Below are 13,794 nucleotides of genomic sequence, written 5' to 3'. Positions count from 1 at the left end.
GGAAGTCTTCTCTTCTCATGAGGTGGCCAAAGTCTTGGAGCCTCAGCTTCAGGATCTGTCCTTCCAGTGAGCACTCAGGGCTGATTTCCTTCAGAATGGAGAGGTTTGATCTTCTTGCAGTCCACGGGACTCTCAAGAATCTCCTCCAGACCAGAATTCAAAAGCATCAATTCTTCGGCGATCAGCCTTCTTTATGGTCCAGCTCTCACTTCCATACATCACTACTGGGGAAACCATAGCTTTAACTATACGGACCTTTGTTGGCAAGGTGATGCCTCTGTTTTTTTAAGATGCTGTTTAGGTTTGTCATTGCTTTTCTCCCAAGAAGCAGGCATCTTTTAATTTCGTGGCTGCTGTCACCATCTGCAGTGATCAGGGAGCCCAAGAAAGTAAAATCTCTCACGGCCTCCATTTCTTCCCCTTCTATTTGCCAGGAGGTGATGGGCGCTGTTGTAGCATACATGAATAAATCCTTTATTTTCCTTGGCGGGCCTTGTCCTACAATCCCTAACAGAAATGCTTCTGGTTTTTTAACAAATGTCATTTTAAACATTTTCCTCGATTCATGCATTTCCCAATTTTTTTAAAATTGGGTTCCTGGAATCAGTGGCGGAGCAACATGCTGTAGCCCCCGGAGGGGGGAACAGGTGGGGGTGTGGCTGGCATGCATCCCGGGGGTGTGGTGCGTCGCCCAGGGGGTGTGGTGTGTGGCCCAGGACGGTGCAGGAGCGCAGCACACATCCCGGGAGGCAGCCGTGATGACACCCTTTCTCCAAATGGCACCCAGTGCGGTGTGCTCACCCGCCCCCCCCGAACACCAGTGCCTGGAATGTGACCAGAAAATGACTGTGGCCTGATGCAAATATTTGGGTTTAAATTTCCAGTTTGCCATGATCCCTACTGCATTATCTTTCTTGCTGTGAGCTTATTATTTAAGGGAGCAATTGTTGATGATGTGCATTTATTTTTTAAAAAACGAGTTATATTCTCCCCCCCCCCCCAAAAAAAGCACTCAAAGCAACATGTAATTAAAATGCATATCATTCCCATTTCTAAAGAAAATAGAAGTATTTAATGACTATTTAGTTAAATTAATTGGGAAAAGCTTGCAATCACTAGGCTTAGGACTTAAATAAGTAATGTGATGAATTATCATGTTCAGTGCGGAATTGGGAAGAAAAAGAGATGTTAAGTGATTAGGTTAAGATGAGAAGGACTTTGATTTGGAAAACCGTTAAAATGATATGCATTGAAATTCAACTAGGGGGATACGAGGAAGTCACTTAACAATGTTAAGAAGATTAGTTTTAATAAAGTTATGATTTCCGTTTGTCTGTTTATTTGTTAGTGTGAAAACCAATAATTTTTTTGGAAAATAAAAGAAAATAAAATAGAAGTGTGGAGCTAGTCCCTGCAGGATCAGATACATCAGATATCCACGGACCACCTCAATATACTTTTTTTTTTAGCGATAACAAATGGGCTCCTCTTGACCCTAGTGGACAATTCCAAACAACATGAAAGAGCATTAGACCGCAAAATGAACAATTCCTCTGCTATAAATCACACATTACATACCAACAAATCACGGGGGGGGGGGGGGATCAGAGCCCAAGAAGATGAAATGCAAAAACATTAAAAATTTAAGGATGTCCAGGATAATTCACCACACCTGTAAGAAGCAGTGGCAGAAACTTTTTAATCTATTATCCTCTCCTGCCACAACTGGAACAAAGAAAGCCAGCTGACGATGTATTAATGCATCTCATTATCTGCAGGTAGTCATCAGGCGGAGAGGCAAACGAACGGTTTCGCTGCAGACTTCGAGCGCAGAAACGCCAGCTGCCCAAAAGAAATGCAGGCAAACCACCCAAACCACCAAACTCTGGAGAAGACCGGAAAGTTGGATCCGCACCACCTGGGAGCCTCGGGGCCATCAGGAGCATCGTGCGCGAAAGCAACTTCCCCGAGCTCGTTGCAGTTCAGGAAACTCCCGATGACCCCGAAGGAGGCCCGTGTATCTGAAACAGAGCCCCTGAATGGGAGCATCGACAACCAAGTTTACGAAAGCATCGAGGAAGGAGAAAGGGCATTGTATACCAGGGACCGGTTGGAAAGAAGGCAGGGCTATGGCTCGCCAATCATTAGCAGCGCAGGTTGTGGCGCAACTCCAGGGGACCCGCTTGCAGGATCCGCCACAAGGGACATGAGGACTATAGGGTCCAGTGGGGTGCCAGTGCAGCCACCTACAGCCTTGCAGGGCAGCGAGTCCCTGGGCCAGGAGCCGGGACCGACACCCGAGGGAGCGGCCCCCATCCAGACCAGCTATGACATGGAGAAAAGGCTGAGCGCCATGTATGCCAAAGTGTGCAAGAGGCCCAGGTCAGCGCAGGAGTGGCAGCCAGCAAACCACCGCAAGGCCCCCAAACAGGAAGAGGAGGAGGAGGAGCCACCCCCCATCCCAGAGAAGCACTTTGAGAGCATCTATGAGACCTTGAGCCTCGATGCTGAGATGCAGGTAGGCTGCCTGGTGGGATCAGGCCCCGTTACACCCAAGGGGGAGCCGTCAAGGGTCTCTTGCATGTGTGAATAGGTCATCGCAGGTAATAAGGCCACACACGTCAGCCATAGGTCATATCAAATGTATGTAATAATAATAATAATAATAATAATAATAATAATAATAATAATACCCCGCTCATCATTAGCCCTCTCCTCTTCCATGAATTTGTCCAATCCTCTTTTAAAGCCATCCCGGCTGGTGGCCCGCACTGTTCCCTGTGGCAGTGAGTTCCACAGTTTAGCTACGTGCTGCGTGAATAAGGACTTTCTTTTATCTGCCCTGAATCTTCCAGCCTTCAACTTTGTTGGGTATCTAAGAGTTCCAGTGTTATGGCGGAAGGAGAAAAACTGTTCTCTCCCTTCTCTCTCCATGCCACACACAATTTTGCCAACTCGCCTCTCACTTGCCTTTTCCCTAAATAATGATGATGATGATGATTTATTATTTCTACCCCGCCCATCTGGCTAGGTTTCCTCAGCCACTCTGGGCGGCCCCCAACAGAATATTAAAAACACAATAAAACATCAAACATTAAAAACTTCCCTAAACAGGGCTGCCTTCAGATGTCTTCTAAAAGCCAGGCACCGTATTTTTCGCTCCATAAGACGCACCTCCTGACCATAAGACACACCTAGTTTTTAGAGGAGGAAAGGGGGAAAGCCCCATTTTTGGGGGGATCAGCTCACAGTTGTTGAGCTTACTTTGCAAAGGGAAAAAATCCTGTTTTTATGGGGTTCAACTCACATTTCTGCAGCTTCTTTAGGAAAGAAAAGGGAGCCGTTTCTACAGTTTCCAGACAGATAATCTAAACAGCCAGTCACATGTCGCTGGGGAAACAAACAGCCTCCATCTGCAGAACATTCAACAATGGAGGCCGGGGCAAGGGGGTGGGGCCGGAAAGGGAGCCAGTGACTGACCACATATTCGCCTCCATAAGACACACAGACATTTCCCCTTACTTTTTGGGAGGAAAAAAGTGTGTCTTATGGAGCAAAAAATATGGTAGTTGTTTATTTCCTTGACATGTGATGGGAGGGTGTTCCACAGGGTGGGCGCCACCACCGAGAAGGCCCTCTGCAGTGTATTTGTTCCGCTGGCGTTATATTATGTTTTCTTTTTATTTATATGCCGCCTTCCGGCCAAAAAAGCGACCTCAAGGCAATTCACAAGCAATACAGGCACCAATGCAAAAATGATACGATAAAAACCAAACGAAATCTTCGTGTTTTGAAAGTATTCGAATACATCCATTGGAACATCCATGCTGATGTTTAAGAATGTTGCTCTAAAATGTCATTTTTAAAAATTATTATTTAGTTTTTTATTTGTGGTGTTCTTAGGATGGTAAGAAACCACTTGGAGACTGCATATGTGTCAGGCTTCAGGGAATCTGATCCCTCTCACAGTGTCAGCCAAGAAGTAGATAAACAAGAAGAGTTCTTACCAAGTAGTAGTAGTAGTAATAATAATAATAATAATAATAATAATAATAATAATAATTTATTATTTATATCCCACCCATCTGGCTGGACTTCTCCAATACTTTATTCCATATTCACAGAGAGAGACGAAGGAATGCCGTCTCTCGGATAATGGCACCCTCTCCGTCTCTCCTATTCTACGTCATCCCTGAGCTGGCTGCTCTGTGCCTTCTGCCTCTGAGCTTTCATAGAATCATAGAGCTGGAAGAGACCACAAGGGCCATCGAGTCCAACCCCCTGCCAAGCAGGAAACACCATCAGAGCACTCCTGACATGCCCCATGCCCCCCTATGCCCCTCAAATAACCCAGAGATGCATTTTAAATAAAAGGACACATTCTACTCGTGTAAAAACACCAGGCAGGCCCCACAAATAACCCAGAGATGCATTTTAAATAAAAGGATACATTCTACTCATGTAAAAACACGCTGATTCCCAGACCGTCCGCAAGCCGGATTGAGAAGGCGATTGGGTCGCATCCAGCCCCCGGGCCTTAGTTTGCCTACCCCTGCTCTACGAGCAAAAGGACTTGGACATTTTGCCCTCGCTCTCCCTGCTTATGAGGCACTAAAGCGACTTCTGAAAGTGTGTGTTGGGGGCCACAGAAGGCATGGAGCGAGTGTGTGGCAATGCCCATCGCAACTGCCCCTCCGCCTCTCCAAATTGCAATGTGCCAGCACGTTAAACATTTGTGCAGGCTCCGGGAAATCTCAGGCCAGCGCCTAGGAATCTGAAATATTTCTATCCAGCTCTACCTGTTCTCCTACTTTCAATGCCTGCTGAGTTCTGGGAGAAGAGGGGTCCGGATTGCTTTCCAAAGCCACTGAGTCTGCCAGCTTTTTCTTCCTCCTGCCCCTCTCCCAAAATTCCCCAGCTTCTCCGCTCTGCAGCCTCTAAGCTATGACCTTCTGCAAACCGCCGTTCTAAATCTATACCCTCTCCCCTCCTCAGTCCAGTCCCTGGCAATATGAAGGAATATACAGCTCCCCCAAATAAATAAAATAAATAAGGAGGGCGCTTGTCGTGGGATATCGCCCCTGAACTCATTTCAACCTCTGATTTGATTGATACTCTGTGCGTGATTCAGAGGCTGAGAAAGCCTTGCCACCTTCTGCCGCAGTGAAGGAGCTCCTGACTCATCTGTCTTTCATCTTGGAATTAAATGATTACGGAAACAGTATCTGGATTGTTATCACTGCAGGGCAGAGATCACGGATTCATAGAGAACAGCAAATAATGAGTAGTCTTACATTTTTGGTGATTTATTTTTAAAATGCCCTGCCCTTTTTTCTTTATCAAATGAACATAGATTAAAAGTGGCTTAGGGAAAATAGTGAACTATTTCTAACACATTTTTTTTTTTTTAAAAAAAACAAGTTATAACAAGTTAGGATAAAAACCGTTTAGGCAGCTGAAATGATTAACGTTCCCATGGGCGGCTTGCCCCAGCCACCCGAGCGGCATCCTCCGCCGCTGGCCAAGAGTAGTAATAATAATATAATAATAATAATAATAATAATAATAATTTATTTATACCCTGCCCATCTGGCTGAGTTTCCCCAGCCACTCTGGACAGCTTCCAATCGAGTGTTAAAAACAATACAGCATTAAATATAAGAAACTTCCCTAAACAGGGCTGCCTTCAGATGTCTTTTAAAGATACGATAGCTGCTTAGGGTAAGGTATCGGTCCAGGATACCTGAAGGAGCATCTCCACCCCCATCGTTCTGCCCAGACACTGAGGTCCAGCGCCGAGGACCTTCTGGCAGTTCCCTCGCTGCAAGAGGGCCTTCTCGGTGGTGGCCTCCGCCCTGTGGAACACCCTCCCACCAGATGTCAAAGAGAACAACAACTACCAGACTTTTAGAAGACGTCTGAAGGCAGCCCTGTTTAGGGAAGCTTTTAATGTTTAATAGACTATTGTAGTTTAATATTCTATTGGGAGCCGCCCAGAGTGGCTGGGGAAACCCAGCCAGATAGGTGGGGTGTAAATAAATTATTATTATTATTATTATTATTATTATTATTATTATTATTATAGCAGCAAATGTTTTCATTATGATTCATTAGATCAAATGTCAGGTTTTCAAAAAAAGGCTGGACATTTCAAACTACATGGATTTCAACCACAGATTTCAAAAATGTACTGATTTGGGGAGGGGCGGTTCTTAGAATTCCTGAGCAACGCTGGGCACTCTCCACTACTATTTTGATCACCATCGTCATTATTAACTACCTGCCCGTCATCCTAAGGTCCCAGGGTAGGTTACAGCATTAAAACACAGCATTTAAAACAGTTTCAAACAACTTGCAAACGTAAAAAGAAGGTGGATCCTAAAAACATACACTTCAAGTGTCAAAAGAGGAACGTCTTCATCATAAGCGGCACAAGGAAGGTGTCAGACACAACTTCCGCAGTTTGGGGCCACCACAGAAAAGACCCTGTGCCAGGAGGCCCCGCTCTGAGCCTCTGAAGAATTACTAAGAGGGCCCCATCTCAGCAGGCAAAAAGGGTCTGAAGGGGAGAGATGGTCTTTCAGATATGTGCATGTTCATTTGTAAGGAATTACATACCGTATTTTTCGCTACATAAGACACACTTTTTTCTTCCTAAAAAGTAAGGGGAAATGTCTGTGCGTCTTATGGAGCGAATGCGTGGTCCCTGGAGCTGAATTGCCCAGGAGCAAAAAGCAGATCATGCTCTCTTTTTTTGAAGAGGGAAGGGAGTGTTGAAAGGAAGCAGCTGATCGGTGGGATCGGGAGCGAGATAACGGACGCTAGTGATAAAGGAGGCTGCCTGGGAGGGGGGAGGTAAAAATCCTCAGGATTTTTGCATTGGGTCACCCCAAATTCACCATCAGATCACATAGCATGTCCATGGCTACAGCCTGTACCAAAAAAATCATGTACCCACTGTTTCATGGGGCCGCAATGGCGCAAAAACATAGTTACAAAGCGTGGATCCACATGGATTCTCAGGATTTTTGCCTTGGGCTACCCCAAACTCACTGTCAAATCACATGTCCGTGGCCACAGCATGAACCACAAAAACCATACATCCACTGTTTCGCTCAGAATATTTTTTTTCTTGTTTTCCTCCTCTGAAAACTAGGTGTGTCTTATGGAGCAAAAAATACGGTAAACCCTCAGGCTTTGCTTTCCTCATTCCCCTTCTTTCTCTCTTCCACAGGGAGGTGAGACGCCAGGTGCCATTGTGCCAGCGGAGGTATGAACCAGGGTTGTGGTGACGGAGGAGCAGAGGCAAGACTCTGGAAAAGACTGGAGACACAAATGCCCCCCAGAGCTTTCAAGGCTCCTTCCAGGCCCCTCGGACGGAGGGCAGACGGAAAGGCTTTTAGGACCCAGAAAGGATTTCAGGAGTTGGGTTCTCCTCTGCTCCAGTAGACATTTTCCACGGGACCTGGCGGGTGGAGGGCTTTGGGTGGTGGTGCTGTTCTGTCGTAGGGTGTGGGGGTTGTGGTGGTCTGTGGGTCTTCCAAGAGTCGCACAGGAGCTTGTTGTCACGTGGAACAACAGACTCGGGCTCAAAACAAGCACAGCCACACCCTTGTTATTTATACCCCGCATTTTCCACAAGCGCATTGGTGATTGCAATTGTTTATAATAAAACTTTTTCTTATCGCTGGAGCACAACACTAAATGTAATAATAATGCAATGATCAAAAGATAATCCTACATTTATTTATTATTTATTTCATAAAATTTATGCACCGCCTGATTGTAAAAACAAGCAAACAAAAAAAAAACCCTCAAAGCAGTTTACAAAGAGAATAAACCAATAAAATTATCAGTTGGAAACCGCAGAAGCAACTCTTTTTAAAAATAAAGTTTTAAGCAGGGGCTTTCCGTTCCCAGACTTTTGTGTTAAGCTGCATGAAGAAGCGCTAAGCGAGTTGTTGTGCCTACTTGGCAAAAGGTATGTCCGTTCCAGTCTTGGCCGCGAACTCCCTGGATGGTCTCAGGGAATTCGCTTTCCCAGCCTCAGTTCTCATCTGCAAAATGGGCACAACAGAAGCCTGCTGCGTGGAGCTTTCCTGAGGATGTGCGAACCAACATGTGTGGCTTGAATTCAAAGGGGCTTTTGCGCAAGGACTCCCCAGTCCATGATGCCCCAGTTTTTTAAATAGATAGATAGATACAGTGGTACCTCCGGTTAAGTACTTAATTTGTTCCGGAGGTCCGTTGTTAACCTGAAACTGTTCTTAACCTGAAGCACCACTTTAGCTAATGGGGCCTCCCGCTGCTGCCATGCCACCTGAGCACAATTTCTGTTCTCATCCTGAAGCAAAGTTCTTAACCCGAGGTACTATTTCTGGGTTAGCGGAGTCTGTAACCTGAAGCATATGTAACCTGAAGCATATGTAACCAGAGGTACCACTGTAGATAGATAGATGATAGATAGATAGATAGATAGATAGATAGATAGATAGATAGATAGATGATAGATAGATATGGATAGATGATAGATAGATAGATAGATAGATAGATAGATAGATAGATAGATAGATAGATAGATAGATATAGATAGATGATGATAGATAGAGATAGATAGATGATAGATGATAGATGATAGATAGATAGATAGATAGATGATAGATAGATAGATAGATAGATAGATAGATAGATAGATGATAGATAGATGATAGATAGATGATAGATAGATAGATAGATAGATAGATAGATAGATAGATAGATAGATAGATGATAGATGATAGATAGATAGATGATAGATAGATAGATAGATAGATAGATAGATAGATAGATAGATAGATAGATAGATAGATAGATAGATAGATAGATAGATATAGATGATAGATAGATAGATAGATAGATAGATAGATAGATAGATAGATAGATAGATAGGCGATAGATAGATAGATATAGATAGATAGATAGAGTGGTGCCTTGCAAGACGAAATTAATCCGTTCCGTGAGGCTCTTCGTATAGCGGTTTTTTCGTCTTGCGAAGCAAGCCCATTGACAGCTTAGCGGATTAGCGCTACAGCTGTCAAGCGGCTTCCAGTGATCAGCTGTTAAGCGGCTTATCAGCGGAACAGCTGATAAGCGGCTTAGCGGCTTAAGAAAAGGGTGAAAAAAGCGAAAAAAACCCACGGGGGGATGCAAGATTTTTTTCGTCTTGCGAAGCAACCCCATAGGGGAATTCGTTTTACGAAGCGCCTCCAAAACGGAAAACCCTTTCGTCTAGCGGGTTTTTCGTCTTGCGAGGCGTTCGTCTTGCGGGGCACCAAGATAGATAGATAGATAGATAGATATAGATAGATATAGACAGACAGACAGATAGATGATAGGTAGATACTGCATTTGCAAATATTTGGTAAGTTATTCACAGATAATCTTACTGAGCTGCCTTAAGCTGGTGAATTGAGATGAGATTGCAAACTTGTCCTTTAGTCATTTTTTTTAAAAAAATGATTATTCATGCTGTTTTCAGCAGCCAGACGCACTCTAGGAAGAAAATACGAATGCATATGCGCCCAACGCGTGACCCTGCCCCCAACACGGGAACATCAATGAGGCCATTGTCTTCTGCCCCAGTTCCCTTCTCCCCCCCACCCCAAAGACTTTCCCTCAGCGCTGCTCTATCTGCCTTGTAAAACGACAAAGGGACGTTATGTTGAGGCACTGCTGGAGCTGGAAACAATGGCAGGCCATTCAGAATTCGGGATCTGGGGCAGCCCAGATGTTGTGGTCCTTGCTTGGTGGAGAGTACTGGCAGTTCCTGAGCATGGAATATAAGGACATAAGGAAAGGCCGATGGTTCAGTCCTGGTCAGCATGAGAGTCGTGGTCCAGAATATCTGGAGGGATGGAGAAGCCAGTTTTATTGTGACTTGCAAATGCAGCTGTGGTGTCTGGATATTGCCTGGAATAAGGGGTGCCTTTGCGCACAGTTCGGCAGCTGTAGAGTTGGAAGGGACACTGTGGGGTCATCCAGTCCAACCCCCTGCAATGCAGAAATATGCATTGAACCTGCAACCTTGGCGTTATCAGGACTCTTCTTTTGCGATCACTCGTAGCCGAATAAGATTGTGTTCCATAAACACGGTTTTAACAATGAGTCCGTAAGTGACTGTGGAGACCAGTTCTGGATCCACACGTCCTTCCACAGTGGGGACATTGGTTTCCGGGCAGGAGTTGATCACGGTGTGGATTTGCCAAGTGTGCCTTCCTCTTAGCACGTTTCTCCCTTGCGTCCTGAGTTTGAGTGTCTTCAAAGCCCATGACACCTTTGGTAGAGGCTGTTCTCCAATTGGAGCGCTCGCAGGCCAGTGTTTCCCAGTTGTCAGTGTTTAATATCAGGCGAACTATCAATATCACATTCTAATCAACAAAGAGAGACGTTCAGAGCTTTGCCATCTTGCCTAGTAGCCATCGCTAGCCCTCTCCTCCTCCATGAATTTGTCTAATCCTCTTTTAAAGCCAACCGATCTGGTGGCCGTCACCAGAGGAGTAGGAAAGGAGGGAGGTCCGCCCAAAGTGCCATCATGGAGGGGGTGACAAATTATCAAGGAACTATTACTGCCCTAAGGGACGTGGGTGGCGCTGTGGGTTAAACCACAGAGCCTAGGGCTTGCCGATCGGAAGGCCGGCAGTTCGAATCCCTGCGACGGGGTGAGCTCCCGTTGCTCGGTCCCTGCTCCTGCCAGTTGCAAGTAGATCAATAGGTACCACTCCGGCAGGAAGGTAAACGGCGTTCCCGTGTGCTGCTCTGGTTCACCAGAAGTGGCTTAGTCCTGCTGGCCACATGACCCAGAAGCGCTACGCCGGCTCCCTTGGCCAATAAAGCGAGATGAGAGCCACAACCCCAGAGTCGGCCACGACTGGACCTAATGGTCAGGGGTCCCTTTACCCCTTTACCTTTATTCAGTCGGACATTGTCTCAGTTATGTCACAGGAAACAATGTGGAAGGTCAAGTCCACCACGATAAGGAACAGATGGAAAAGACATTCGGTGGAAACTAAAGACGCTATGCCGGTGGCGGAGGATAATTGTTTGAACCCTTCCAATGGATATGGGGGGTGGGGGGGGGAGGGAGGGAAAGGAAAAAATTGTATGGGAAATTTAAAAATTGGAAGGAGATAATATAATGTATGTAAAAATCCAGAACTGGAATAATAATAATAATAATAATAATAATAATAATAATAATAATAATAAACTACTCTAAATACATAACAATAGAATCATAGAATTGTAGAGCTGGGAGTCCAAGGGTTATCGAATCCCAACTAATAATAATAAATAATAATAAATTTTATTTATATCCCGCCCTCTGGGCTCAGGACGGCTAACAACAAAGCATCCAATCTAAACTAAAGCAATAATAATAATAATAATAATAATAATAATAATTATTATTATTATTATTATTATTATTATTATTATTATTATTTATTTATTTATTTATTTATAGCCCACCCATCTGGCTGGGTTTCCCCAGCCACTCTGGGCGGCTTCCAGCAAAATATTAAAATACAATAATTCATTTCTTTGCTGTAAGAGTGAAGCATGTGATCTTACAATTCGATGTGCCCTGGCTTATCTGATCTTTGCAAAAAAAAAACCTGAAGAGTCCTATCAGCCAGGTTGTCCGTTGGGCTGCAGAGCAATCAAGCAGAAAAGATTGACCGGATAGCAGTGCAAAATTGGCAGCCGGAGCATTTGAGCAGCAGGAAGCGTGGCCTGGAAACGGCGGCGGTTGCGCACAGATGCCCTCCACGATTCTCTTGTCTGCCCACGGTTCACTGCCCCGACCTCTGGCCTCCATTTGCCCTTTTGTACTTTAATAACTGGCTGGATCTGAGTGCGGGGATTACGGTCACTTAGGGCTTGGTTATATTCCTGTGCGTGGCCATGTGTGATCCAGCAAGGCTGGCCATGTTTGCCGCGCTCTCCTTCCAGTCGGCAGGCTCTGCCGCTTCAGGTGGCAGAGATGGTGAGGCTTTTAAAGACACAGGCACCATCTCCCCCAATATGGACCAGCCTGAAGGTTGCCAAGCGAGGCTGTGCTCAGGGCCGGACCAAGACATTTTGCCGCCTGAGGCAAAACAGAAAATGGCGCCCCAACTCCTCGTCCACCCCCCTGCCTCTGCTTCCTCTTCCAACCTCCCAGTGCCTCCGCCTTCTCTGCCACCGCCTGAGGCAACTGTAGGCAGCCTGCGGAGGCAGAGGTAGCCCATCCAATTTTGCCACCTGAGGCGAAACAGAATGGTGCTGCCATGCTGCCAAAGCCTCACGGGTCACACGGCTGTAGCGGCAGCAGAAGGGCATGCATGGAGGCACTGCCCTGTGGGTTTCTGCCGCCTGAGGCGGCTCCTTCAGTCTGTGAAATATACTTGGAGTCGAGTGTGGATTTCATGCTCTTTATTCAGCTCGTAGTGGTGAGGAGGAATGGAATTTCCCCCGAAATGTCTGCTTTATATACATTATCTACACAATGGGTGATTGGCTAATTCCAGAATTCTCCTGTAGGCCAATCAGGTTGCGGATTCCCTTCCACCTGGAGTTGGATTGGGTGACTCTTGCGGACCAATCAGACTGCTGCATTCTGGATCCTATTGTTCTAGGACCAATCAGACTGCTGCATTCTGGGTCCTATTGTTCTAAGACCAATCAGACTGCTGCATTTTGGATCCTATTGTTCTGGGACCAATCAGACTGCTGCATTCTGAATCCTATTGTTCTAGGACCAATCAGACTGCTGCATTTTGGATCCTATTGTTCCAGGACCAATCAGACTGCTGCATTTTGGATCCTATTGTTCTAGGACCAATCAGACTGCTGCATTTTGGATCCTATTCCACTCAGTACATAACAGTCTCATTGGTGGGTTGGCCCTGCAGGGAAGTTCCAGCATGCTGAAGGCAGTGGAGGAGAAAGAAAGGGGCAAGACAGGATTGGGCGGTGGCAGCCAAAGCCTCGCTCTTCCTAGGTGGCCGTGGCCGACAAGCACAGAAGGAAGTGAGTGGTGTGCTCAGATCTGCCGTCCCTCCTAGCTGTTGCCACCTGAGGCGACAGCCCAACCAAAGCTAATGGGTGGGCCGGCCCTGACTTTGCTGGTGGTTCTGCCAATGCTGCCCTGGCCTCCTTCGGGAGGGGGGTATGGCAGATAAAACTCAAGAAAATCATCACAATCTCAGGCTGAACTTTTCCCCAGCCTCAGCAACACTCCCTGTGGTGGATTAATTTTGAGTGGGCTATATACAATTTGAGGGACGCAGGTGGCACTGTGGGTTAAACCACAGAGCCTAGGACTTGCTGATCAGAAGGTCGGCGGTTCGAATCCCCACGACAGGGTGAGCTCCCATTGCTCGGTCCCTGCTCCTGCCAACTTAGCAGTTCGAAAGCACATCAAAGTGCAAGTAGATAAATAAGTACCACTCTGGCGGGAAGGTAAACGGTGTTTCCGTACGCTGCTCTGGTTCGCCAGAAGCAGCTTAGTCATGCTGGCCACATGACCCGGAAGCTGTACGCCGGCTCCCTCGGCCAATAAAAAGAGATGAGCGCCGCAACTCCAGAGTCAGCCACGACTGGACCTAGTGGTCAGGGGTCCCTTTACCCTTTACCTATATACAATTTGATTTTGCACAAAAAAGGGAGGTCCCGTCCCTTGCTGTTGAACATAAGACATTGCAGCCAGTTCAGTGCTCAAGGTTCCCCTCCCCTGCAAGGAGATTGGGGTTGTGGTTTGTGTGTGTGCACATTATT

The 13,794-nt window shown here is 46.1% G+C and overlaps 1 protein-coding gene and 1 long non-coding RNA gene across 3 annotated transcripts in view; both read left to right on the top strand.

Moving 5' to 3' along the window:
• LOC309365811 (uncharacterized protein) overlaps positions 1 to 7,865 on the top strand; it is a 67,672-nt gene extending 59,807 nt beyond the window's left edge. Inside the window, exons 6-7 of one of the 2 annotated variants that reach the window (XM_081904309.1) lie at positions 1,779 to 2,518; positions 7,235 to 7,865. In XM_081904309.1, the coding sequence (XP_081760435.1) occupies positions 1,779 to 2,518; positions 7,235 to 7,276 (782 nt within the window). In that variant the 3' untranslated portion in view covers positions 7,277 to 7,865. The remainder of the gene's footprint in view (positions 1 to 1,778; positions 2,519 to 7,234) is intronic. The other variant, XM_081904310.1, reaches the window with a different exon arrangement.
• The window catches only part of LOC309366014, a 343,316-nt gene that overhangs the window by 74,589 nt on the left and 254,933 nt on the right, over positions 1 to 13,794 (top strand). The window lies entirely within an intron of this gene.

This window comes from Podarcis melisellensis, assembly GCF_964234715.1.
Source record: "Podarcis melisellensis genome assembly, chromosome: 3".
Classification (NCBI taxonomy): domain Eukaryota; kingdom Metazoa; phylum Chordata; class Lepidosauria; order Squamata; family Lacertidae; genus Podarcis; species Podarcis melisellensis.
Note: the sequence above shows the minus strand (reverse complement) of the source record. Positions and strands in the feature narration are given on the sequence as shown.